We start from the raw sequence: 27670 nt of genomic DNA, 5'->3' as shown, positions 1-27670 counted from the left end.
AAAAACATATAAAAACTCGAAAATGCGCGTTTTCCCAGAGATAAGACCTAGCTAGATCGATTTCTCGCCCCCGAAAACCCCCATATAGTAAATTTCATCGAAATCGTTAGAGCCGTTTCCGAGATCCCCGAAATATATATATAAACAAGAATTGCTCGTTTAAAGGTATTAGATAAATACTGCTCTTTGATAGTCACTCATCGCCAAAAATCGCTTTTTGACTGGGACAAGCTATGATTGATCAAAAATCTGTGAAATTGTAACTCATACTTTTATAAAATGATTTGAGATTTGTTTTCTTTCTTTCCAAGGATGAGGTACCTACTATTAGGATGTATAGCTAAAAATTTATTTTCTTTTATAAAAGGAAAACTTAATGTAATTCATGATTTCAATTGATTTTCAATACATGTATTAATGACTTCTTCAACAAGTTTTGATCTCTGTCTGGCAATTTTCAGGGCGTCCTCTTGTATATCCTTTGACAGGTTGCGTCCACCTAATTTTTGCACGCCACATAATGTTCCATTGTTGTAACAGACTATCAAATTAGATCCAATTCCACCACACATGTCTTCTTCATAACTTGATGGATCAGTAAGGATGACATTACTGGAAAAAAAGTGTTTTCATTCAAAGTTCAATGTCGAAAATTTAATAAATAAAATCCTAGTATATAACACTAATGTAGTTTAAATAGTATCAAGGGCATGCTATGCTTTTATTCTGCTTCCTTAGTACTCATGTCCTAGTATGATGTCAAAGTTTACATAAGCACTAAATATATTAATTAATAGAACATTTGCTAGTCAAGTTATTAAATTTTATACCTTTGATTACTCTGATAAACAGCAAAGCTAGTGGCCACCGGCATTCCATGGACTGTTAACAGCTTTGTAACAGTTGTGTCTACTGTGAAATCTTCAGTTTCATGGTCATAAATTACATGTGGTACAGACACTGAAAAAAATGCAAGTTTTGTTAAAAACTAAAAGCACATAAGTACAAAAGTCTCTCTAATCTCTTTTGTTGCTAGAAGTTATGGATAATAGAGCCATTGGATTTTAAAATCATGCACCTAAATTCAGTCACAACATATGTTTTCATTGAACGATTATTATTAACTTAGGGTAGACAAAAGTAGAACCTAAATTGATGTACAACCCAACATAGCCTTAACATAAAATCTATATGAAATGAACTTGGTAAGAGGGAAAACAAAAAATGTAAATTTCATTATCTGCCTCTCTATTGCTCTTGCAATGGAGTGATAGACAGATAAAAAGATTAATAAAAATAAATGTGTATATTGCGTACATGTTTTGAGACTGGCTATCAAAGTCATAATGCAAGCATCCACCAGGCTTCCATCATTGTCCAAGCAGACCATGTCACAGTACAATACCCAAGCTAATTTATCTGGCACAATGCAAAGGTCTTTCAGGTCAACACACTTGGAGTTTATGACAATATCTGACACCAAGTTGCTTGTGATCTGTGCATGATCAGATGGTGGTCCAGGTCTGTATTTGGATGAGCACAATGGTGGTAGTTCCACATTTGTAATTAGGTATCCAACATCAGGTTCCTCTGCTTTAGGGATTGCTAACTCCTGCAAACACATTTGTAAATAGGTAGATTAGTTAATTAGTAATTACATTATATTTTTTAAAGGAACTGAAGAATAAAAGTTAGTACCAATTTAATGCCACAAACAACTGTTGTGTTTCCACATTTGACAACAGCAGATGCATCCGCAGTCTTCAAGGAATCTACATTGAGTTTTAAGTTGCGCTGTTCCTGAAACTTCCTTCCATCAGGTCTTATGTTTCTTGATATGTAGTCATTAAAATGCTTCACAGGATGAATTAACCTATAACATGGGCGTGGTACAGTATACGAACACGGATTTATACATAAGAGGGCTTTACGGATATTATCTTTACTTACTTATATATTTCTGCCATTTGTGATTGTTTTGTTTAATAAAATTAAAACGTGAGAAAATAACCTCACTTATTTTGTATAGCGGTGACAGACATACAGGGCTGCCAGTACATATTTTTTTATTATACGATCCAGTGCCTGCAAAATTTATACGAAATTCGGTTGCATTATACGAGAACACAATTAAAAAAAATCGATATTTTAAAAATTGGGGTCTTACCGCGAAGACCGAAATTCGCAAATTGCGGGGTCTTTATTTTTTACTCCTATGAAGGCGTAGGTAATAAGAGTGACAGAGAGGGACGCCCGCAATTTGCGATCTTCGATTTTCGCAATTAGCCCTGACGTTGACGTACGGTTCCATTAAATTGTATAACAGTATTGACACACTGTTTTTTGAAGTAAGTATTGTCAGTCAGTAGTTTGACATCGGTGTTTTTTTTCGTATCCAATTATACCGATTGACCACCTATACGTAATGGATACGAAAAAAATTCCATTATACGAATTTCGTATCCAATTCTACGATCTGGCAGCCCTGCAGAAAAACCTGACAGAACCGAACAACTGACAGAATTGTCAAATTAAGTGGCCGTCCAGACCAGACAATCTAATTGGTTTGGTCAGGCTTGTCTCACTCCGCGATTGTGTCGCTTTGTTACAGGTAGCTAAAAGTACATCCGTTCGACCCCAATTTTGGGGAAAGCCATAAGCCGCGCGTGGCGCTGTCGCCACCTAGCGGTCATATCTGTGCTGATCGTAACAGACGCGTTTTGTTAGAGAGTGAGTCTTCTGTACTTAATACTATTATTTATTCTGTGGTTTGGTCAGAAATTAAATTCATCTTGGATCGGGAGACGCCTTATAAAGCCCCTTCCACACTCGTACGCGAATCGAGGCGCGAAGCCGCGAACGCGAGTGTGGCGTCGATTTTTTATTTATTTATTTATTTATTATTTGTTATACATGAATACTTATGATCTAATACAGTTCCCTGCAAAACTGTTTGCACATTTCGCAGATTGTTCACGCCTTCGCGTCTTGTTACCCGTTTTTTGTCGGCTTTTCGGCCCGCGTTCAAAGTAGGTGCGAAGCGCGAACTGGCAAGACTTCACACACATAAAGTGGTGTCCAGACGGGACTGATCAAATCAGTCGATTTGATCAGGAAATTTGCATTGCATAGATAATTACTATGAAAATTGGCATTTATGTGTCCGCACCTGCTGATTCGATCGGAGAATTTCATCAGATTGGCGAAAAATTGTCTTGTCTGGATACCACTTAATTCGTTAATATCTGGGTGACCGAGCTTCGCTCGGAAAACATATAAAAACTCGAAAATGCGCGTTTTCCCAGAGATAAGACCTAGCTAGATCGATTTTTCGCCCGAAAACCCCCATATAGCAAATTTCATCGAAATCGTTAGAGCCGTTTCCGAGATCCCCGAAATATATATATAAATAAATAAATAAATAAATATATAAATAAACAAGAATTGCTCGTTTAAAGGTATTATATTAAATTATAATATATAGATGAGACTTGGCTAAAATATACTAGCATTCAAATCGCCTATTAGAAAAAGTAATTAAGCAGTTCACTGACATATTTTGACACTGACGTTGACGTTTCTTTTCGTGTCGGTATCCGAAGACGTGAACTAGGTTAGCATTTCTGTTTTTAAATCAAAAATAATCAAATGAAAATAGTGATATAATAATTCATGTCCGACTGGTACTTGATTGTTCCTTAGGACTGTATTCAGGGAACACAATATTTTTATGTGTTTATCTGGTTTTCAGTTCACAACACAATGGCAAAACCTAAAGGAGAGAGGAAAGGCAAATCCGCTATTAACGAAGTAGTGACTCGTGAATACACAGTCAACTTACACAAACGCCTTCATGGAGTTGGTTTCAAGAGGCGCGCTCCTCGAGCCATTAAGGAAATCAGGAAGTTCGCCGAAAAACAAATGGGAACTCCCGATGTTCGTGTGGACACCCGTTTAAACAAATACCTGTGGTCCAAGGGAGTCAAGTAAGTGGAAACCATGGCATTTATTGGTAATCTGATTGGTTGATTTATTACTATCTATAATTTGCTGTTTACTGGGATAGGAAAATATAACCTTACTTTTTGTTTCCATTCTGTATCAGCCAAGAGCCAATGAAACAAGACAAGTATTTTTTGATCGTAGATATTCTCTTATAATAATTAAAAACCAAAAAGGTATAAGTTTCATAGCTCAACCATCTAAGTCCCAGTAGTATAAGTTTTGTTTTTGAATTTGGACCATGTCTTAAGATTAAATTAAATTTTGGAACAAAGCCTTTATAACAGCTTCTGGGACTCAGATGATTAAGATTTTTATTACTAAACTTTAGCAATCATATTAAAACATACTGTCTCCAAAAACATTACATGGCAATCCAGACATCTAAATGCAAAAATATGTATATATGGTTGATAGTTGCTAAACCTGGGAGAACCGTTGTTACTCACAATGTGAGGGGTAGTTCTGTTTCTGTACCAAGCTACAACTGCTTCAGCTGACTTGCTGATATGTGTTTAACTAGCGACCCGCCCCGGCTTTGCACGGGTTAACAAATTATACATAAACCTTCCTCTTGAATCACTCTATGTATTGAAAAAAAACCACATCAAAATCTGTTGTGTAGAGTTTTAAAGATCTAAGCATACATACAGACAGACGGACAGCGGGAAGCGAATTTGTTTTATACTCTCTCTCTTTAGCCCTTTTCTACCCTTCGGGTGTAGGCCTCCTTCATTCTTCGCCATTCGTCCCGGTTCTGTGCAACCTGGAGGCATCTCATCCCCGCAGCCCTTTTGATGTCGTCTTCCCAACGCATATTGGGTCTACTTGGAGGACGTTCTTCCCCCCATGGTCGCCACTCGAGTATTATTTTACTCCACGTTTTATACTATGTAGTGATTATACAGGCTGTAATCTAAAACGTGATACAAGATAATCAAACCTGAATCTTTTCATGATTTTGAACAACTTTTACTATGGGGTCAATTTTGTAATATTAAAAAAAAATTGAGCTGTTCCATAGAAATGGTCAAGGAGAGGTAGACAAAAATGTATGGTAAAGATTTTTTTTATTGTTAATTTACAAAGTTGACCCCATAGTAAAAGTTGTTCAAAATCATGAAAAGATTCAGGTTTGATTATCTTGTATCACGTTTTAGATTACACCCTGTATATGGGCATTTATTTGTGTGTTTATAATAAACATTTATTCCTGAGTTATGGATGTTTTATATTTATAAGTGGAAACCATGGCATTTATTGGTAATCTGATTGGTTGATTTAATACTATCTATAATTTGTAATAGCTAAAAATAATACCTATAGGTATATTATAATCATCATCTACTAACCACAACACAAGCCTTATTGAGTTTGCTGTGCTGTGGGACTAGGTTGATTTGTTGTAAGATTGTCCTGTAATTTATTTACTTTTTATCTGAAATAAGCCACTACTTATTGTCCGATACAATTCATATTAGCATTTGGAATATGCTACATAGTTTGCCAAAGCTTGTGAGCCTAACATTGATAATTTAACACTGACATTATGATGCAGTGCTGTCTTTACTGCTAGGCCACTGGGCCTGCCTGGGCCTACAATCATGGCCCATGATTACAGAGCCCCCAAAAGATTGATAATTGCCTCTCTCAATTTGGAATCTCCAATTTTTTTTGCCATACCAAGGCTTAAGATGGTCCTGGTATGTTGTGTGTAGGCTTAACGTAATACTACGGCCTTGGTTCCAATATTTTGGCAACCACATTGTGTTCCTGATTGCTCATATCTGGATATGAAGTATGACAATGTGTTTGCCAGATATCAAAAAAGTTGAAAAGGGCAGTTTCAATGTTGTTGTAGTCCTACGGTACCCCATTGGTACAAAGGGCCTTCGTGAGACGTCGCCATCGGCTCCTGTCCTGTGCGTCGCGCTCCGCGTCCCTCCAACTCAGTCCAGCTGCCCGCAGCTCGGCGTCGACAGTACGTTGCCACGTGTGCGCCGGTCGGCCCTTCCGCCTGCCCCGTGCGGCTTCCACGTGAAGGCGATTCTAGCGTTGTCTTCCGGTCTTCGAAGGGTGTGCACAACCCACTTCCACTTCCGTTGAGCGATCTCTTGCTTGACCATATGATGATTCCATAGATCCTTGTTGCTGATAGTGTTCGGCCAGAATACGCGCAGAATGGATCTTAGGCATTTGTTAACAAACACTTGCAGCTTGCCCATCAGACCCTTTGTGCCCTTACAAGTCTCGCAGCCGAAGAGCACAACAGAACGGGAAATCTTGATCCTCCGCGTGACCACGTTTGAGCCCCAGACCGGTTTCAGCTGTGTAAATGTATGGTGCCACCTACTTTGCCTGGGACGACTATCTTGTTAGACGATAGAAATTTAATTAGACATTATACATTACAACTGTTCTAGTAATTAATAACTTGAAACAATTATTAAAAATACTACCAAAATCTGTGTTCAGTCAGTTGCAGAGGAAAGGAACTTCCCATGCATAAAAGTTTGTATGCAAAGGTAAGGCAAACTAATGTATTGTTGACTTGTACCTCCAATTACAAATGAAAATACCTCATCAAGAAGGGTGGGATTTTAAGAATAAATATATATTTTTTAATAAAGTCACAAACTTCATAAAGAAGATATTAAATAAGTACATACATATTTATGTTATGTTATAAGACAATCTTCACAAATCTACCTAGTCCCACAATAAGCTCAATAGGGCTTGTGTTGTGCTTACTAAACAATATTATATAATATGTAGATATAAAATCCTGGAACAAATATACATGATAAACACAAATAAGTGCGCATACCAGGATTCAATCCTGCGACCCGCTTCATAGGCAGGGTCACTACAGACCAGGGATGTTGCGGATGCCGATTTTTTGACATCCTCGGACGCGGATGCGGATGCGGATTTTTAAAGGGTGACATCCGCGGATGCGGATGCGGACGTCAAGATAGTACCATAAAAAACGTCAAATATTACATTTTAGTAATTTTTATTTCAAAAAACCGGCCAAGTGCGAGTCGGAATCGCGTTCCAAGGGTTCCGTACATTAAGTCCCACTCACGCTTGACTGCTCATTTCTAATAGGTTTTTTTTGGTTAATGACTAAATTACCTAGCAGTCTAGCACTTACGCCGATGCTAAGACGTTCCTGTACCGACCTGTTCCACATCCGCATCCGCATTAAATCCGCATCGATTTTATTGTTGAAAGTTAGTTGAAAATAATGCGGAAGTTCCGTGGTTGCGGATGCGGATATTCGCAACATCCCTGCTACAGACTGCGGTAGGAGACTGTTAACAGTAAAGTAACCATTCCTCTTGTCCTTTTTCAGGAACGTCCCCTTCCGCGTGCGCGTGAGGCTGTCCCGCAGACGCAACGATGATGAGGACTCCGCGCACAAGCTGTTCACGCTGGTGACCTACGTACCCGTTGCCTCCATCAAGGGTCTGCAGACGGAGAACGTGGACGCTAGCCAAGAATAAAGAATAGGTGTAACATATTCCAGCAGTTTTATTTACCTACACTTGGGGCTCATTTAGACGACGCGCGAACTCGTATACGATATTAGTTACATTGCGGACCGTTGATGTTACATCAATTCAGCTGACCGATCAAATGACGCAATGTAATGAAACTCGCATGCGAGTTCTCGCACCGTCTAAATGAGCCCTTAATCTCTAGAGTCCCACAAATGCGATATAGCGTCCGAAATAATTCACAACCAAAATTCAACTAAAGTTTAAAACCTAGGACTCCAGAGGTTAAAAATGTTGAAATAACTATGGTGTAGATGGCGTTAACCCTTTTCCAGGCATAACACGATCAAATACGCGCCAATAGGATTTTCTATATATATAAACGTGAAAGACCTGACTGACTGACTGACTTAAATCAACGCACAGCCCAAACCGCTGGGACTAGAAAGTCCAAATTTGGCAAGTAGGTTCCTTATAAGGTCTAGGGGTCCACTAAGAAAGGATTTTTCAAAATTCATCCCCTGAAGGGGTGAAATGGGGGTCCAAAATTAAAAAAAAAACTCCTGCGCGTGCGAAGCCGCGGGCAAAAGCTAGTTTAAACATAAGTGTTCCGATTTAAGGTTCAAATTAGATTGCACTTTCGGGAAACGTGACTTATCTTGAAATGAATTATCAAAGCTTGATTAACTGGAATATATTGGAATCTAGGTTTTGGGAAAACCTACCTTTAGCAATTCTAAAGTTTGTATGGAGATCAAACATTTTTGGGAGTGCGGGCTTGAATCTTTGTATAAAGGCATATTATTACAATACAAGAAAAGTGATTTCAGCGTTTTTAAAAATTCATCCTTTAAAGGGTTAAAAAGGGGTTGAAAGTTTGTATGGGGTTAAATTATTATTTTAAGCTAGGAACTTGAAACTTCGTATAAAGGTATTTTATTAAAAGAGACGAAAACTCATTTCAGCGTTTTTTAAAATTCATCCCTCAAAGGTGGTGAAAAAGGGTTGAAAGTTTGCATCGGAAGCGAACTTTTTTTTAAATAGTGGACTTGAAAATCTTCTAAGGGTGTCGGGAGGAACATTTTTTTCAGTTATGGTAATGGACCCTATAATGGACGTGGAACCGGTAATGGGACATAAAACCACAAATCCTCTAAAATAAGTATGTAAAAGTAGTTTATAAACACTGGCAATATTTTACCATAAATAAGAGTCATAGAGCTGTTTAAGTTTGACTTTTTATTAATTTCGGTTACTTTTTAAGAAATTGGCGCCAACCCAAAAGTTGTCGTGTCACTGGAAAAAATAACCAGTAAGAATTCTTAACAACTTCGCTAAGAGAGGTGAGTTCATATATTAAATTGTAATTAATTATTACTTGCTGTAAACTATGAATGTGTTTTGTTAATTGCATTTACCATGAGATAAGGTATACAACACATTATGTTGTGACTCTAGAGATGTATAAAAAATAGTGGTATTTTGCCCAATCCCATTATAGGAGCTGTAAAACTGCATACCTCCTATGATGGGATAATTTACATAATGATGCTTGCCATGGCGTAATTTCATGTTTAAACAATACAGAAGTATAATGTAGTTACTCGTACGAACTATGTCAGGAGGTCTCCTCGAACTTCGGATAAATTAATATCGTTTTTACAAAATTTTATTTAACTTGCCCTGTTAGTTTGTATACAGGGTGGATTCTCTTTTTGGGTCAGTGAGGGCAGCTACCAGATCCCGTGCTGCGACGAGAAAACGGTCTTAGAAAACCTTCCCTCGATTTGAAATTAATGAAGATTGGCTTTTACAGATTTTGGAAAAAACATACAGGGTGCGAGAAAAAGGTAATTTTTGACAATCTTTTTTTTGATGCCAATCGATCCCATTCCTATTGAGGATCAAAAGCTTGTATGGAACTAAAAAAAAAATCCGGCTAGAAAAGCCACAAATCGAGGAAAACTTTTCCCATACAATTTGTATGAAAATCAAAACTTTTATTTTTCACATGCTATTTTTCTATGCCAATTGATTCCATTCTTATCTAGTATCAATAGTTTCTTTGGGGTCAACTTACGATAATGTACTAAAAAGCCACAAATTAATAAAAACTTTTTCCATACATTTACTATGGAGAAAATGTGAAATTTAATTTTGACCACAAAAAAACTATTGATACTGGATAGGAATGGAATCGATTGGCATACAAAAATAGCATGTGAAAAATATAAGTTTTCATTTTCATACAAATTGTATGGGAAATGTTTTCCTCGATTTGTGGCTTTTCTAGCCGGATTTTTTTTTTGTTCCATACAAGCTTTTGATCCTCAATAGGAATGGGATCGAATGGCATAAAAAAAAAGTTTGTCAAAAATTACCTTTTCCTCGCACCCTGTATGTTTTTTCCATAATCTGTAAAAGCCAATCTTCATTAATTTGAAATCGAGGGAAGGTCTTCTAAGACCGTTTTCTCGTAGCAGCACGGGATCTGGTAGCTGCTCTCACTGACCCAAAAAGAAAATCCACCCTGTATTAGTGTGGTTCAAATCTTGGAAATGGCATTTGAGCCACTTTCGGATTTCCGATTGAGTTGAAATTTTGGATACGTATGCAAATCGGATGACAATGCAATCGGGTGACAAAAATGACTAATAACTAGTTTTTTGCCAAAAACTTATTCCCTATTCCAATATCTTATACTGATAGGGTATGCCCATTATAGGGGGCCCATTACTGGATCCACGTCCATTACCGGGGTTCCATTACTGGAGCTTTGGTGTCCATGACTGGAGAAAAAAAACATACTTATTAATTATGTGGAAACTAACTGCAGTATCTTTGATGCAACACGCCTGAAACATGAAAGAAGGATAGGATATTCATCTTTTAACAAGCTAAGCGGTAGAACTTTTACATGTATCAGGGAAATATCACAAATACTCCAAATTTCCTCTTAAATGTCCCATGACTGGTGCCGTTACTATAGGGGCTTGAAACTTCATAACTTCATAAGTATGTAGTTGTGGCAGACAAATCTCATGCTTTGTATATATTAACAAATGATTAACCGTCCCTACTGCTATCTTCTTTAGGTGGTCGCCGACATCCGTTACGGCAATACAAATAAAGAAGAAGAAGATGACCGCTATCTCTTGCTGCATAATGCCCTATGCTCATGTAAAATATATTACCACCAACATACAACTCCACGCGAACGAAGCCGCGGGCAACAGCTAGTCACGTATACGTTACATTATTACGTCCGATCCGAGCGTTTTGTTAGATTATAAAATACTATGGCAGACACGTAACAAGTTTTTATTACTACGAGTAGGTATTAGCCCCTGCCCGCGACTCCGTCCGCATTTTTACACGACTGCCCAAAAAACAGAGTGTATTGTTTTCAGCGTTCATGTTTGTATGTATATATGTATGTGAGTTTCTTTATTCCACGATAACTTCAGAATGCCTTAACCGATTTAGATGTATGATATATCATTAGAATCCTTACGTCATTCCGGGTGACATAGGCTATGTGACGTCATTACAAAATCAATATGGCGGACTTAATACGCCAAATTACGCAACCTTAAGAAAAAAATATCTTGCAAACCTATCGAGTAGGGTATCAAAATGTAGAGCTTTGAAAGACGAGTAATAATATATATGCAACATGTTGGTTTAAGTCTAATTTTGAGAAAGTAAGAATTTTCAAAATATGTTAAGAAAAGCAAATCCCATGAAACCAAATATTATTATTGAATCGGATATTAAAAGGAAGGTTTTGACCGCCGATCATAAAAAAACATATATATATATAGTACATATTACATTATACTACTTAAAGTTTGAAACACATGTTTTAAAAGCCGCCAATACCTATGTTCCAAATTGCGCTAATGGAATCGAAATGTGTACAAATAACTTATATTTATTAATCAATACGATTGTAGAGTCCGTCTAAGCTAACTCTGTACCGACTTTGACAGAAAAAAGTGTGAAAGTGTCATTAATAACGTATTTTTTTGTAAAATCTACATTTTTTCAAAGGCCAAAGGCCGAGCTGCATACCCTACACGAAGGCCCGGAGCGTAAGACAGACCCGGTGCGCGCTTTATACAAAATCCCCAAGTATTCTAATTGCAAAAGCCGAAAGCCGAGCTCCTCGCAGGGCCGAAGGACTGGAGCGTAAGGCAGGTGCGTGCTTTTTGTATCTTCCCCAAGTTTCTTAATTGCGAAGGCCGAAGGCCGAGCTCCGCGTAGGGCCGCAGGCCCTTAGTCAAGCTCAGTGCGCGCTTCCAACTTCCCCAAGCATCTTAATTCCGAAGGCCGAGCTCCGCGTAGGGCCGTAAGGCCCGGAGCGTAAGCCAGGTGCGTGCTTTTTGTAAGTTCCCTAAGTTTCTTAATTGCGAAGGCCGAAGGCCGAGCTCCGCGTAGGGCCGAAGGCCTGGAGCCAGGCTCGGTGCGTGCTTCCAACTTCCCCAAGCATAATCATACCGAAGGCCGAACTCCGCGTAGGGCCCGGAGCGTAAGCCAGGTGCGTGCTTTTTTTATCTTCCCCAAGTTTCTTAATTGCGAAGACCGAAGGCCGAGCTCCGAGTAGGGCCGAAGGCCCGGAGCCAGGCTCGGTGCGCGCTTCCAACTTCCCCAAGCACCTCAATTCCGAAGGTCGAGCTCCGCGTAGGGCCGTAAGGCCCGGAGCGTAAGCCAGGTGCGTGCTTTTTGGAACTTCCCCAAGTTTCTTAATTGCAAAGGCCGAAGGCCAAAGCTCCAATTAGAGGCCGATGGCTCGAAGCGTCCAAGAGAGAATCGTTTCCACGCAAGCTCGCGTCCATGCTTACTAGTTCTTCAAACACAGAAACAATATTATACAAGTATCTAAATGATAAAGGCCGAAGACCAAGCTCCACAAAGGGTCGAAGGAACTTTTACAGCTCGCTATAAGCCCACATATTTTATGCTTGTACTATTAACCTAAATCGCAGTAATATCTATCAGATGCCACAACTTTTGCTCAAATCCGTTGATTAACTGATGAGGAGGTAATCACGTAAATAAACCTCCACGAGTGTTACTTTAGATCCGAATAAATCAGCGCCATCTGTATCAGCATTAGGTACATGCAATTCTGAGTAATGGCTACCATGTACCTACATATATTATTATCTAAATATCGGTATTATAATTATGCGGTATTAAAGATATTATAGGAAATATGTAGTTGCAGAGATAGTAAGCTCCAGCACTTTTCAATACGTCTGGTTTTTGGGTCCGACCTATTTAGGTTTTCAAGCACGTTTCATGGTAACATATCAAAAATCAGCATGATGAAAGCTCCTTGAAGGAACTACATTGCCTTAAATCATAAAAAATATGGGTAGTTTGTATGATCACTAAAATGTATAAAATAAAAATAATTAATTAAAAATTAAAAAAACACGACTGCAGTTTAAAAGCGAACTGAAAAGCCAAAAATAATTTTTGTTATGTTAGTTACTCAACTTAATTAATGTAAATTAGAATATAAGTGTTCAGGCAGGGTCATAAACAGCAAATGCAAAAGTTTAGGCTCATTTAGGATCGTGACTGTACCTGTATATTTTATTTTGATTGCAGTCGGGGACCTTTTAAATGGGAAAATTTTAATACATCAAGGTCCCCGACTGCAATTGAAATAAAATATGCAGGTACAGTCACGATCTTAAATGAGCCTAAGCTTTTGCATTTGCTTATTATGACCCTGCCTGAACACTTATATTCTAATTTACATTAATTAAGTTGAGTAACTAACATAACAAAAATTATTTTTGGCTTTTCAGTTCGCTTTTAAACTGCAGTCGTGTTTTTTTAATTTTTAATTAATTATTTTTATAACAATCGTTCATTCATTCCTTTCGGCCGTTTTTTTATTAATTTTACATTCTGAATTTGTTATTTTCAAGCATATGAACGCTGAGATTACTGTTTCCGAGAGCTTTGGTCAACATATCACCTCGCCACGCGTAGGACACGCGCGACAATAATGGACTATAAACTCTCCACTTATTACCTACGTAAAAACCTTATATTTCAAAGTCGGTAAAAGTGTAGCCGGCTTAAAAAAATGCTACCCATATAAAGAAAACGAATCGATTCACCACAACACAACACAAACATTCTCATGCATTCTAACATAGGTAATATCGGCAATTACCTACATTTTGGCAAAAATCTCCCACCTTCTCGATGACAACAACTGCTTCTCTGTTTTGTATAAAGATTGACTGGTAGAGAATGCAGATTCCGCCTTTTGTAATTATATTTTTTACTCAGTTTAAATGATATTAATTAATTCGAGAGTTTTTTTTAGGAGTGGTTAATCTGCTAATATTATATAATCGTTTCATGCGTCCTTGTCCTCGTTTCTCGTACAAAGTAAATAAGTGAATCGTCTAAATCCAAGGGATCTAGTAATCAGCAGTTCCAATCCAAAGGAGATCTGATAACAATGAAGACGGCCGTTCTACTCCGCGGGAGGAAATGAAATCGCAATGTAGGAGTCTATTACATTGAGTGAATCCAACTACTTACGAAACATAAAACGTACCTAATTACAAGTACCTTCAGGTCAGATATATCTGAGCGGTCAGGATGCTTAAATATCTTAACTTACACAATATATAGGTATTGATAATAGAGGCGTCTTCTGAAACTAGTAAACATGTTGGCCGCTCCATATAATCCGATAGATATATCTGAGTCAGGTTGTATCTAACGATCGATCGGTCCTAACTCATATGACAATTCCTTATACCGCAATATTTACTTTCATTTAAATACTGCAATAACTAAATCATACTAATAAACGTAAATAATAGTTTTATTGATTCTACTACATCCATTCAATTTGCCCCAAGAAATATAATGATGTACGAGGGCTGTTTGATAAGTACCCGTTTATGAAAAAAATAATCAGTTGTTTTTGTTTATATGCATTTATTTTTCTTCATAGTCTCCTTTTAACTCTATACACTTGTTCCACCTATATTCAAGCTTCAATAAACCATCCAAAAAGTATGATTTCGGAAAGTCATTAAAATAGGCCTCTGTGGCGGCAATGACTTCGTCATTTGATCCAAATCGCTTACCACCGAGCCATTTTTTCAGGTTGGGAAACAAAAATAAATCGCATGGGGTCAAATCTGGAGAATACGGGGGGTAAGGCAATAGGGCGTAGCGTAATTGTATTAATTTAGCCATCACAACTCTAGACGAATGAGCTGGTGCGTTGTCGTGATGAGACAGTACTTTTTTATTTTTTAAATGGGGTCGTTTGTCCTTCAACCCAGCGTCAAATTCATCCAATAAATTGGCATAGTACTGCCCTGTTATCGTTTTCCCCTTTTCTAAGAACTCAATATGTATAATACCCTGCGAATCCCAAAAAACGGTCGCCATGACCTTTCCAGCCGATGGAACGATTTTTGCTATCTTTCGCGCAGGTTCACCCGGTAAAATCCACTGCTTCGACTGCCCTTTCATTTCCGGGGGGTAGTGGTGACCCACGTTTCGTCTACGGTCACGAAACGACGCAGAAACTCCTTCGGGTTACGTTTGAACACGGCCAAACACTGCTCCGAAGTAGTCAGTCGGTTCCGTTTTTGCTCCTCCGTGAGTAAACGCGGCAACCACCTCGCCGATACTGTCTTCATATCCAATTTTTCTTCTAATATGTTTTGTACCCGCTCGATTGGAACATTTACAGCATCAACGATTTCTCGAAGTTCAATTCGGCGGTCGGCTAAAACGATATTTTCAATTTTCTTAACCATATCGTCTGTAGTCACCTCAATTGGGCGGCCTGGGCGATCATCATCAAAGACGGTTGTTCTCCCCCGCTTAAACTCGTTAAACCAGTAAGTATCTGACGGTTGTCATAGAAGGAGCACATTCATGGTAAACCGCTTGCATTCTTACTTTTATTTCATCACATGTTTTTCCTTCCAAAAACAAGAATCTAATTACAGACCGATACTGCTCTTTCTCCATTTTCACAATTTTAAGTTCACGCTTTCACTGAATCGCTGTCAAATGAGAAAAAAACAAAAGAATGCTGTTTTTTTGGAATTTTCCCACCTCTGAAAAATGGCTTAAAACGATTGTATACATATTTTCGGCCCGTGATATTAATACATTTGGAAAACGGGTACTTATCAAACAGCCCTCGTAATGTTTAAAGGGTTTAAATTATGCGACGTTTGCCCAACTGCATTCATTTTGCGTCCATACCTCACGATCGCGTGGTTCTGAAATGTCGACGACATCTCTAATCCTGCTAATACCCTACACACTTCCCTCTGTCTACCTCCGCGGGATCTCTTACCACGAATGACTGTATTCACTCGGGTAAAATTAAGGCACCATGTCAGTCTCTTGACTGTTGGTGCACTGCGTACGAGCGCCAAATTACCTTGATTGAAATGGGTGCCTTTCATGCCTTGGCCATGCCAATCTACTATTCTGCTGCGAAATTCTTATAATGCTAAAGAATCATAGATACCTGCCTAGTTTGTAGTAGGTAGGTACTGTAGTTCATCGGTAGGTAGAAGAAGTACTTGATTTCAAAAGTGCTTTGATGATTGTTCGGTTCCCTTGCATCCCCCTGATAGTAGTTGCTCAACTTGAAAAGTAATTTGCGAAGTACTTTAAATAGTTTTTACGTCCGCACATATACGAGAAAGCATTGCTCAGACGTCAGGAGGCTTCTGAAAATAGTACCCTGGGGGTATGCCGTCGGAACACATATTACCTATATGTTACAGTTGGCAGACGCAACCTACGTTGGTTGGTGATTATCGGGATATTGGAATAGGATAGGTACCTGCATGTTAAAGTCGTAGTTGTCATTAATATAGGTAAAATATGTTCTCGTAATTTAAATGTAGGTACATATATACTAGGTACCTATATTAGCTACTTAATATTCTAAAAACCGGCCAAGTGCGAGTCGGACTCGCGCACGGAGGGTTCCGCACCATCAACAAAAAACAAGCAAAAAAACGGTCACCCATCCAAGTACTGACCTCGCCCGACGTTGCTTAACTTCGGTCAAAAATCACGTTTGTTGTATGGGAGCCCCACTTAAATCTTTAGTTTATTATGTTTTTAGTATTTGTTGTTATAGCGGCAACAGAAATACATCATTTGTGAAAATTTCAACCGTCTAGCTATCACGGTTCGTGAGATACAGCCTGGTGACAGACGGACGGACGGACGGACGGACAGCGGAGTCTTAGTAATAGGGTCCCGTTTTTACCCTTTGGGTACGGAACCCTAAAAAGAATTATTGCGAAAGTCGGTAGGTACCTAGTATTGCTAGCTGTGCTTTGTGTGTCTCGCCTGAAGACTCCAAAGGTCCATGGTCATTACGATTATGGCCTTAATCGGGATGCCATACAATTTATGAATTAATGATGATTCGCAATTTACACGGCTGGAGACTTGTACTTAATATCACCTTGGCCAGAATTACCCACGGGCCTAAGTTTATTTTAGATATGAGCGTAGCTAGATACTGGTGAGGGACGCGCATTAAAAAATGGTTTAGAAAAAAAAACATTTTCACCTCAGCAGCTCGAACAAGGGTACTTTGCTAGTTAAAAACAGTGAGCAAAATCGCATTTTGCTCACTGAGTGAGACAAAATGAGCAAAATGCGAGTTTGCTCACTCAGTGAGCAAAATGCGATTTTGCTCACTGTTTTTAACTAGCAAAGTACCCTTGTTCGAGCTGCTGAGGTGAAAACTTAATTGTTGGTATATCTTAAGAAAACATGAGTGAATAGGTAAGTGATGAAGAAGGAATACATTTTTCGGGTTCTCTAATATGTTCTCACTGCTGAGGTGAAAAGTTTTGTGAACTACACGAGATCAAAGTTATTTACATCTCGTGCGCTTTTGAGTCCCTTACTACGCTCAAGATTCTAAATTAGATCTAGTATAGAATCTTTCGCTTGCACGGGACTCAAAATAAGCACTCAAAGAAATATCAAACTTTGATCTCTTGTTGTACAAATAACTATTGACTCTAAGCTCAAGCTCTCTTTGTTTTAGCTCTAGACAGGTACATTTTAGGGTTCCGTACCCAAAGGGTAAAAACGGGACCCTATTACTAAGACTCCGCTGTCCGTCCGTCCGTCCGTCCGTCCGTCAGTCTGTTACCAGACTGTATCTCACGAACCGTGATAGCTAGACAGTTGAAATTTTCACAGATGATGTATTTCTGTTGCCGCTATAACAACAAATACTAAAAACAGAATAAAATACAGATTTTTAGTGGGGCTCCCATACAACAAACGTGATTTTTGACCGAAGTTAAACAACGTCGGGCGGGGTCAGTACTTGGATGGGTGACCGTTTTTTTGCTTGTTTTGCTCTATTTTTTGTTGATGGTGCGGAACCCTCCGTGCGCGAGTCCGACTCGCACTTGGCCGGTTTTTTTATTTCAAATTATTATTTAACATTTTAAACTGAAGAGAAGGGCCATGGTATCTTACCACTGATCTTCTTGCATCAGAAGATTGGAAATCGGAAATAGAAACCTATTATACAGTTATGTCAGGTATCTATTGTTATACAGGGTGCTTCCTGTAACAGGAGCAATAAATTAAAGTAAAGGCTGTACTCCTCAAACTGACCAACATTTGTTCAGCATTTTTTAAAAATTATGAAACCTATACTTCCTCTTTTTCATACAAAATAAATATTGCCTTCAATGTACGCTGACATCAGTGTGTTTGACGTTGCTTGTCACGCTTTAAACATAACAAAATTTGCAATACATTGCGTCTTAGAATAAACTTTAAAGTGTAATAAAAATCAAAACATGAGTTATTTTCAAAAGTTGCTGAACAAATGTTGGTCAGTTTGAGGAGTACAGCCTACAGTTTAATTTATTGCTCCTGTTACAGGAAGCACGCTGTATACAGAATGTGAATTGTCAAATTTTTTGATGAATAATATAATAGGTAGGTACAATTGTTATTACGTGGAAACAATTCAAGTTGATTGCTCACAGCAACGTTCACTTAATTGCATGTTTCCAGACATGTAAAACAATACCTAGTGCTTTGTTTATTTACCTAGGCAAATAGGGTATTTGCGGCCAAACAGCCATGTTCGGCGTAGTGAATGAGTAATTAATTATTGATTTAAGGCATGATGAAGTGATGTCCCATAAAACCTATTGTTTTCGGTTGGCTCGATAGTTATTCATGAATTAAGCAATTCTCCCTCAATTGCTCAAAGGTTAACTGGAAAATATACTACCTGAAAGGGATAAGTTCGCCTTTGTACAAATGATGTGGGTTTTTCCTGTTTTATGTTTATTTTTGAACAATACGAGAAAAGTGTTTTGTACTACTACTACTATAAAAGTATTTAAGCGGATTATATGGCGTATAATGAATTTTAACCCTTACCCAAGAGCCCATGACCCATAGATAGTGGTGACCCTTGTTAAAAAGAGATATTGATTTGTTGGAATCTGCTTCTTTTCGTCGAACTGCAAAACGATAGCCACTATTGAGATTTGTATAAAAATTTGCGAGTGGCTTCGCTCGCCTGTGACGTGAAGTTAACAAGAGCCCGATTAAGATTAAAAAAATTGCTATAATTGTGATCTTGTTTTGATACGACATTTTGCTTGGGTACTTCTCTAGGGATTTTAACGTCCATCGCGAACCCGAGGTTCGGGGTAGTTTTTAAAATATATTGTTAATTGATTTAAACTTTCACGTGATATAAAATAAATTAAAAATAGGTAGGTACCTCGTCTGCGTGGAAATCGTTCAAAATTCAACTCAATTTTCACTCGCCTGGGGGTTGGAATTGCAAAAAATCCCCGCTAAATGTAGTATTACAAATATTTACAAAATATGTTTTGAATTTCAAAGTTTAAGGCTGTGCGTTGTCGGTATCTGTGTATAATTGAACCGATACGAGTATATATTTAGAGATGATCCCAATGTGGCACAAGGCGGCACTGCCGTCAAGCACGGTCCCAACAGTCCCAATGGCATGTTTACATTCTAACTAATATCTGGGTGACCGAGCTTCGCTCGGAAAACATATAAAAAACTCGAGAATGCGCGTTTTCCCAGAGATAAGACCTAGCTAGATCGATTTTTCGCCCCCGAAAACCCCCATATAGCAAATTTCATCGAAACCGTTAGAGCCGTTTGCGAGATCCCCGAAATATATAAATAAATAAATAAATAAACAAAAATTGCTCGTTTAAAGGTATTAGATAATGTATTCACTGATTCTGTTAACATTCCGCTCAACGGATGTCACTGTTTTCGGAAGCGGCCCTGCCCGTCAGCCGCAGCGTTAAGCCTGCGGTTGCCTTCCATTAGCACGGCTAAACCCATTACCGAAGACATCTCGTCTTGCCGCGCCATCCTGATACCCGTGTGCCACATACTGGCGTGGAACGGAAATTATGAATCGCTTTTAGTGCCCTCTGTTCGATATAATATAGTGTGTCAAATGACTGTCTCATTTTAAACACAGGCAGAGAGAATCATACTAACTTTGTCTTACACTAGTAGGTACTAGCACCCAAAAGAAAAGGATGAGTATAGTTTTTTTGTTCCTATTTACTGACAAATTGGTTTGATCAACTATAGCAGCGGTCGGCAACCTTTTAGCAGCCAAGGGCCACATAGTAGTTAACGAAGTTGACGCGGGCCGCACTTTGTTAATATTTATGACTTTATCAGACATTGTCGTTTGTCAATATTACATACATAATAGCCAGGGAGGCTCGCGGGCCGCAAGTGACAGGTTCACGGGCCGCGGGTTGCCGTCCGCTGAACTATAGTATAATATTCACTTTTATACGTATTTAATCAATTTATCATAGTGACATAAGTACAAAATTGAACTTAAAATATCACAATACAAGTACAATTTAGTTCATCGCGAATGTGGTTACGGTTACCATACTTATCGCAGTGTATGTAATGAAGAAAAATTATGTACAGTTCGGTTGACAGAGCGGCACTTGCTGCTAAAGTAGCGAAAGTACCTATCATGGGCAGCAACTTAGTGTTGTGAATAACGCTCATTCTTATAGACTCGAGGCTTAACGCCTCAAAGGCTACGAAAACGATTTCTTACATCCATACGCGTAAAATAAATAAATACAATTCTCAAATATAGTCGAGTCTTCAAGACTTACGAGTCTTGAGGGCTCGAGTCTTTAAGTCTAAAAATAAGCGTTATTCACAACACTGCAGCAACGTCATCTTGGTTTCACTTTCTCAACTGGAATGGGCTCGGCAATGTTTATGTTGAGCGTATTTCAATAGATGGAATCGGCTCAGACTCACATCACGTTTCACCGGTAAGCGATCACTAGTGCTATCAATAAAAACCACTTTCGCGGTGAAAAGCAAAACAGACACCAAACATGCGATAGGTACTTTTACCGGCGATTGAAAAATCTGCCAAATATTTTGCCGACCCAGGTTTCGTAGCAGCCTACGGCGTAGCACGTAGCACTTTAGCAAGCAATAGCATTGTTTGAGCAAGTAGATTGTGTTCATGCTTTAATTTACTAGCTTCGGCCCGCGACTTCGTCTGCGTGGAATGACCATACCATGTTGATTGATAAAAATTATGCTATGCGACCTGTTTCCTTTCCCAGACCTCAGACTATCTTCAAACCAAATTTCATCTATCGTTTTAGCGATTTATCTTAAGCGTTAAGGTACCAGGCACCAGACAGACAGAGTTACTTTCGAATTTATAATAATTATTAATAAGGGATTACATGGCCTCCATATTATTTTTAAATGTCAGTTGTAGTGTCTGTACGTCATGGTCGGTTGCACCAAGCCGTCTGTCACCGTTAAAACGTTCGCAATTTTTTTTATTGTATGGGATTCTGCCGAGTGCCGTTGGTCAGTTTGTCAAGGGTGTTTGATGCAACTGGCACTCAGTATGCAGGGTGATAAGTGGTGCTAAGTTACGCTTAGCAACACTAATCACCCTGTTGCTAAGCGTGTTAATAAAGTAATAGTTACTTTATTTAAAAATCTACAATGCGTTGAAATAAGAGTGAGATCTAAAGTTAAAATTACACAAATAATATTCTCGACTGGAGGCTTGCTTAGTTTGCGGCTCAAAAAATATTATGTACAGTCGACGTCAAAGATATGTTTACATTTTTGCACCTTACTCCTTAGTAATAAGGCGAAAAATGTAAACATATCTTTGACGTCGACTGTACCATCGCCCCAGCATCGCCCACACTGTTACCTGACCGTTCGTAAACCTTATTACAAAAGGCATAAGGTCCACCGACTGGCAGTTAAGAGTGTTGCTGTTTGTACTTGTAGACGTGTCAGTGAATTTCAGCTTCAAGATTACCTTTAAGGTTATGAAAAAACTCATATTTAATAACAAAATGACCAACTCCTGAATACTGTCCGTCAGCGTTTAAGGGGATTACTTTTTTACGATATCACCGAAAGTTGACGAGGTCAGAGAAAAAATAAGGGAATTGTTATGTTGGTAAGCGAATGGGTGCCGGTATGTATACCTACTCGGTAAGGCGTAATTTATGGGGGCGCAGGAAGACGGCCAACTGAGTTATGTGCTTGAAGCTTTACGACATCTCTCTTCTACGTATTTGTGTATGTATGTGGGGCAGCGGGCTAGCGTTCCTGTTCGCAAGGTTATCGTATTGTTACTTGCTTTAAAAAATTTGGATTCGATTTATAATTTTATTTTAGTTTATATTTATATAGGTACTTGTATGATTAACGATCATATATACTATCAAAAATATCCATGTGAAAATGGGAGTCAAGTTATCGTTATATTACGTATTAAGAACATCAGAGGATGTCTACTTCGCAGAAAATAGGTTTGTTATCAATTATAATAGCTTGGGACGGATGTTGGTGTGGGTGGTGCAGGTAGCATACCTGCGTAGACACGCTGGCACCGTCCCACCTCCAACGGACTAATGTAAAAGCGGGCGAGGCGGCGGAAAGCGCCATAATTTTAAAAGCCGCCAGCATCCTTGGTACAATGCCTCAAGGGCCTATTTTAGATTTAAGCTAGTTTTTAATTTCTTTTAGTAATACTACTGTATATATCTTGTTTGTAAATAAATGATTATTTCATAACTCAAAATATATATATATATATTATACTTGAGGAGCACAAAAATACTTCCATTTTTATTTCTGTACCTGCGAAGAAATCTGAAACCTATCTTGAATTATAAACCATTGTTTGTTATGGATTTTGAGCAGTAAATGTGAAAAATAACTTCAATCTAATCCGGATCAAACTCATAACCTGTCCTAGAAATCTATATAAATGGATGTCAGGTTCTGTATTTAGATGTAGAATAATGCTGAAATTTATGTCTATGTAGGTACTTAAACTTATACTTATGAATCTTCGCAAGCAATCTGTTCGACAAATATAACAAATAATATTTGCCTCAAGTATATTTTTTATATAATTTGATAGTTCTGAAATTTTGATTAACCTACTTTTACATTTGGTGACGAGTATCACTACAGTATATAAATAAGGCTCACGTGAGAGTAGCTATCTGCTTGACAACAATATCTACTCATCGAAATTTAGTCGATGAAACAATCTCAATATCTCAAATGAACTGTAAAGGATAAACATTTTATTTGCGAATACTTTTCCCGGGTAAAGAGCGCACTCTACCCGGTCACATGGGGAATCCTTTGAAAATGGGAAACCTGAATAATAGCCTCCTTCGACGAGATAATACATTGTCGATGGAAGGTGATTACGCTGCGAGCATTATTATGTGAATCGCAACAAAAAGATACTTGGAAGAGCAGATTTACCTATTGATATATGTGGGGATATTGTTGGAACTTTGTTACAAAAGCTTCTGATGAACTCTACTTGTTGTCATGACCAGTATTCAGCTCAGCGACAACCGTAGGTATTTATTAAAAATGTGTGTGCATCACGCTTTTACGGGTACACTTTAATTAGCCTGAATGAACACGATTTCAATACGTTAACTGACACAATATCTTGACATCAACTCGCTTTGTTGGAAAGGTATGGGGAGTAATGAACATGAATGTGAAAGAACTCGTTTGCAGTGAGCAATCGAATGTTTATAGTGACCACACACGACACTCGGACATCGCGATGGGCATGTTCGCATTTTACTGTAAATGGAGCTTTATTATTCGTGTTTCGTCGTAATTTCAATTAGGTACAAACATATATGTATGTATGATGGAATGACATGTGTTATTTTGTAGAAATTATTCCCATAAACGAAGTATTCGTACACGCACCAACGTGACATATCATTAATTAAAATGCAAACATGTATATGTATTTGGTAAAAAATGTGCAAAGGCCTTTGTATAATTCAACATAAATAATTATGTTATTTGGAGTAACATGTAGTAAGTACATCATTCAAGATATCTTGGAGTAACTATTGATATAAATCAATAAATAGTTTTAGTTCATTTTTAAATTAAAAATGGAGGAGCTATTCCTGTTAACCACATAATTGAATTATTAACTGAAATAGATATCATATATTCAAGAAAAAGTGACGAAGCCCACCAGTTTTCTTTAATATATGACATCTATTTCAGTTAATAATTTATATAACATAGTAGGGTCAATTTCTGAACACGATTTTTTTTCTGTCCGTGATGAAAATCGCGGGTTAGCATCAGACAATACTTACCAATTTTTTTTTACATAAAGAAGTCACACTTTCACACCGAGTTCCATATGAATTCACTGATTAGTTGGTTTTTAGAGTACACATAAAAATACCTAAAGGCTCAAATTACTACTCCCGTGCCCTGTCCGGAATCTACTTTTGAGCATAATGAAAAATCCTACGAAAAATTCTACATTAGTATCACTAATTTAGTGTCAAATACTTAAACTAGATGATATTTACTATCACTGAGCACATATACTATTAACTTCATTGTGGTAAATAACTCGTGATCGATGTTTAAATTTTGTCCGAGCGCGCGAGTAAAATTTCGTCGGCAAAACTCAAAGGGCTCTGACAGCCGACGTTTGTATTTGAACCGCCTCGTGTCCCGCCTCACCTGTACTGGCAGTATTCGGCTGTCTCTCAAAGCAAGCGGATGTAAGTCAAGCCGCGGCGTGTTCGAGCAAATCGCGTAAGTATTTCGGAATCCGGGTGGGCGACAATTTTTTTCTAATTTCGATGCCCCTTATAAATTTTATTTTCCACATAGCTTTTCAATAGCAATTGTCATATTTAGGAGCCCTTTATGTATCTTTATGTAAGCGATAACATAACAGTTTGGTCAAACACGATTTAAATTTTTGGCGAATTTTTTTATTACGAATTCTAATTTCCGTGCCCTAATTCCCATAACAAATTTACCTAAAACAGCTGATTAAGTGGCACGGGAATTAGAAAGTATTACATATATTGTCAACAAATCTTTTATTGGGGGCACTGTAAGTTAATTGGCAATGTTTACATCATATTATTATTACTTATATATATTGGCATTGAATATATATTATATGTAATAATAATACGACGTATATCTTTCTATTTTACATTTAAGGAAATCTTAAAGAATGCACAAAAATCTGTGAATAGTTTTTTAGTATAAGTACTATAGTACTTACATACAGGATCGACCCGAATAACCCGGGCAATTTTAATACGTAAGGTAAGGTGGGGTAAGACGACACCGGGGTAAGACTATCACTTGTATGGAATCCTTGTACTGTTAGTCTTGCCCCACCTTACCTTATTCATTGATCATATTATAACATTAAAATAACATAAACATAAAACTATTTCTGGAATTATTACATATTATAATACCTGTACCTAAGGTTACATGAAACAAAATGAATCACATTTGCAATGTTTTGTTTTTGTAAATTTGACAGCTGACAGCGTATGCCGTATAAAGTTTAAATATCTGGGAGACCGAGCTTTGCTTGGAAAACATATAGGTACCTACCTACCTAAAAACTCAAAAATGCGCGTTTTTCCAGAGATAACACCTACCTAGATAGATTTTTCACCCCAGAAAACCCTCATATATGATAAAATTTCATCGAAATCGTTAGAGCCGTTTCCGAGATCCCCGAAATATATACAAGAATTGCTCGTTTAATAGATTAGTTATTATAAATTAGCTTTTATAATACAAGAAAAATTAAATATATCCTATTCTTACTATATTATAAATGCGAAAGTATCTCTGTCTGTCTGTCTGTTATCTCGTCACGCTTAAACCGCTGAACCAATATCATGTTGATGATATTTTGCATGGAGATAGTTTGAAGCCCGGGGAAGGACAAAGGATCTGGGGACACGGCAGTGCCGCCGCCAAGTCGAGCAAAATAAAGTGGCACGGTCAAAATAACATTTAATTTGAACATGTAATCTAAGAATTAATGCACTTTAAAATCCCTTAGTTTTGTCACTGACACAATCACTCACGATCATCATTATTCTAAGGTACTTCTAGCATACCCACAAGTTCCAAATTTGAAACGTAATTAGGTTTAAGCTTTTTAAGCCAATAAAAATCTAATAATACTGCAATATTAGTCACGTTCTAAAGATCTAATAACTGCATAAATAAGTTTGTAATCCTAAAGAAATATATGCGATAACAAATTTACCTTTTAGTTCTTACAATTAGTAGGGAAAGTAAAGGTACACTACGATGTACGATGTGAGTATGAATAAAGATGTATATAGTTATGATATGTGTATACATAGTATCAGTATGGTATGGGTATGATTACCTGAAAAGAAGGACAGCCTACAAAAAGAGATGGGATCCTATCAAAAACATTACATGTAAAAAGATGCAAGTCTCGCAACGCAGTTCTTCTACTACAAAAAAAGTTTTGAGATGTAATGTGAAACCAAGTCGGTTATTTTAGACAATGCCAGGGGGGTATTAAAACCGTAATACTATTAGATACCTTATTAGGGTTCCGTAGCCAAATGGCAAAAAACGGAACCCTTATGGATTCGTCATGTCTGTCTGTCTGTGATAGTCTTACCCCGGTGATAGTCTTACCCCACCTTACCTCATATGTGGTTAAACAATTGTTTGTGTTATGAATTTATGAAGGCAGCATATTCGATTTCTTCAGATTAACTTACACAATAACTTCTTCTCTCTGTGCCCCTATTTATTTCTTAGTATCATTTCCTATACGGCCATAAAGCAGATCATACACCTTGTACCTATCTACATGCAGATACATAATGACACTTTTTAATGAATAGTTTTGTATGTAAGGCGGACATGTTTACGCAACTACTCAAAGTATTGTTTTGAAATATATATATTTTACTAAGAAAGAGAGATTAGTTGCCATTAAAATCAAGGAAACTATTAGTCAAATACGTAGTTTTTAGTGTATCATACTTTCGTAGATTTGTCGTCCGAAACTAAAATTAAAGTAGATAAATATGTTCGATGCCGCTTCAGTATGGTTGAAGTATATTATTGTAGATTAAAATATACATAAATAATAGTTTTAACTACCAAAATAAGCTAAGAAAACAATTCCTGTGCCATGTTCTAATTTTCGTGCTAGTAAAATCTAATTCCCATGGACACACTAATTCCCGTGCCCTGACCAAAATTTTAAATTGAAATAACTTTTATAGTTTTATGAATATTTTTACCCCATAAGAAAATTAATGTTTATTATATTTTTTATCAAATTATCAGCATATTTTTTTTTGTGTAATGTTGGTATTTCAAAATTCCATGGGAATTAGACAAAAATGCTCGTTTGGTGAAATTGACCCAGTAGCGTGACTATTTAAAAACAAATATCAACATATATAATAAAATAATTTGATTTGTTACCAAAGTAAACACATAATTGCACATGTCTGCACATAATTCAAATAAAACTTAAGCAGGTAGGTATTTTCAATATATACAAAGAATATGTTAATGTATCGGTGTCATTATATAAATGTTAATGTATTATAATATTTAAAATAAAAACACACTACTAAATTTACATACGTAGTTTGCTTATTTATATATAGTTTACACAGTTGAAAATATTAAGCTAACAAAGCGTAGTCATGAGTTAATTT

At 37.5% G+C, this 27670-nt stretch overlaps 2 protein-coding genes across 3 annotated transcripts; one reads left to right on the top strand and one right to left on the bottom strand.

Annotated features, from left to right (window-relative positions):
* Window positions 1–377: 377 nt before the first annotated feature.
* Window positions 378–22349, bottom strand: LOC134662364 (exosome complex component RRP43-like). 2 transcript variants are annotated; one of them, XM_063518566.1, is made up of 6 exons: window positions 22345–22349; window positions 1951–1982; window positions 1699–1873; window positions 1318–1612; window positions 831–960; window positions 378–612 (listed from the first exon to the last, which is right to left on the bottom strand). In XM_063518566.1, the coding sequence occupies exons 2-6, from the start codon at window positions 1965–1967 to the stop codon at window positions 384–386; spliced, it is 846 nt and encodes a 281-aa protein (XP_063374636.1). In that variant the 5' UTR covers window positions 1968–1982; window positions 22345–22349; the 3' UTR covers window positions 378–383. The 2 variants fall into 2 exon arrangements, with proteins under 2 accessions (XP_063374636.1, XP_063374635.1); XM_063518565.1 differs by lacking the exon at window positions 22345–22349 and having other exon boundaries at window positions 1951–2037.
* Window positions 3496–7528, top strand: LOC134662366 (large ribosomal subunit protein eL31). Its single transcript, XM_063518570.1, has 3 exons — window positions 3496–3613; window positions 3752–3986; window positions 7361–7528. Exons 2-3 carry the CDS (start codon window positions 3763–3765, stop codon window positions 7509–7511), a joined length of 375 nt encoding a protein of 124 aa, XP_063374640.1. The 5' UTR covers window positions 3496–3613; window positions 3752–3762; the 3' UTR covers window positions 7512–7528.
* Window positions 22350–27670: the final 5321 nt, after the last annotated feature.

Source organism: Cydia amplana, chromosome 3, assembly GCF_948474715.1.
Source record: "Cydia amplana chromosome 3, ilCydAmpl1.1, whole genome shotgun sequence".
Lineage (NCBI taxonomy): Eukaryota > Metazoa > Arthropoda > Insecta > Lepidoptera > Tortricidae > Cydia > Cydia amplana.
The sequence above is the reverse complement of the archived record's forward strand: the minus strand, read 5'-3'. Positions and strand labels throughout refer to the sequence as shown.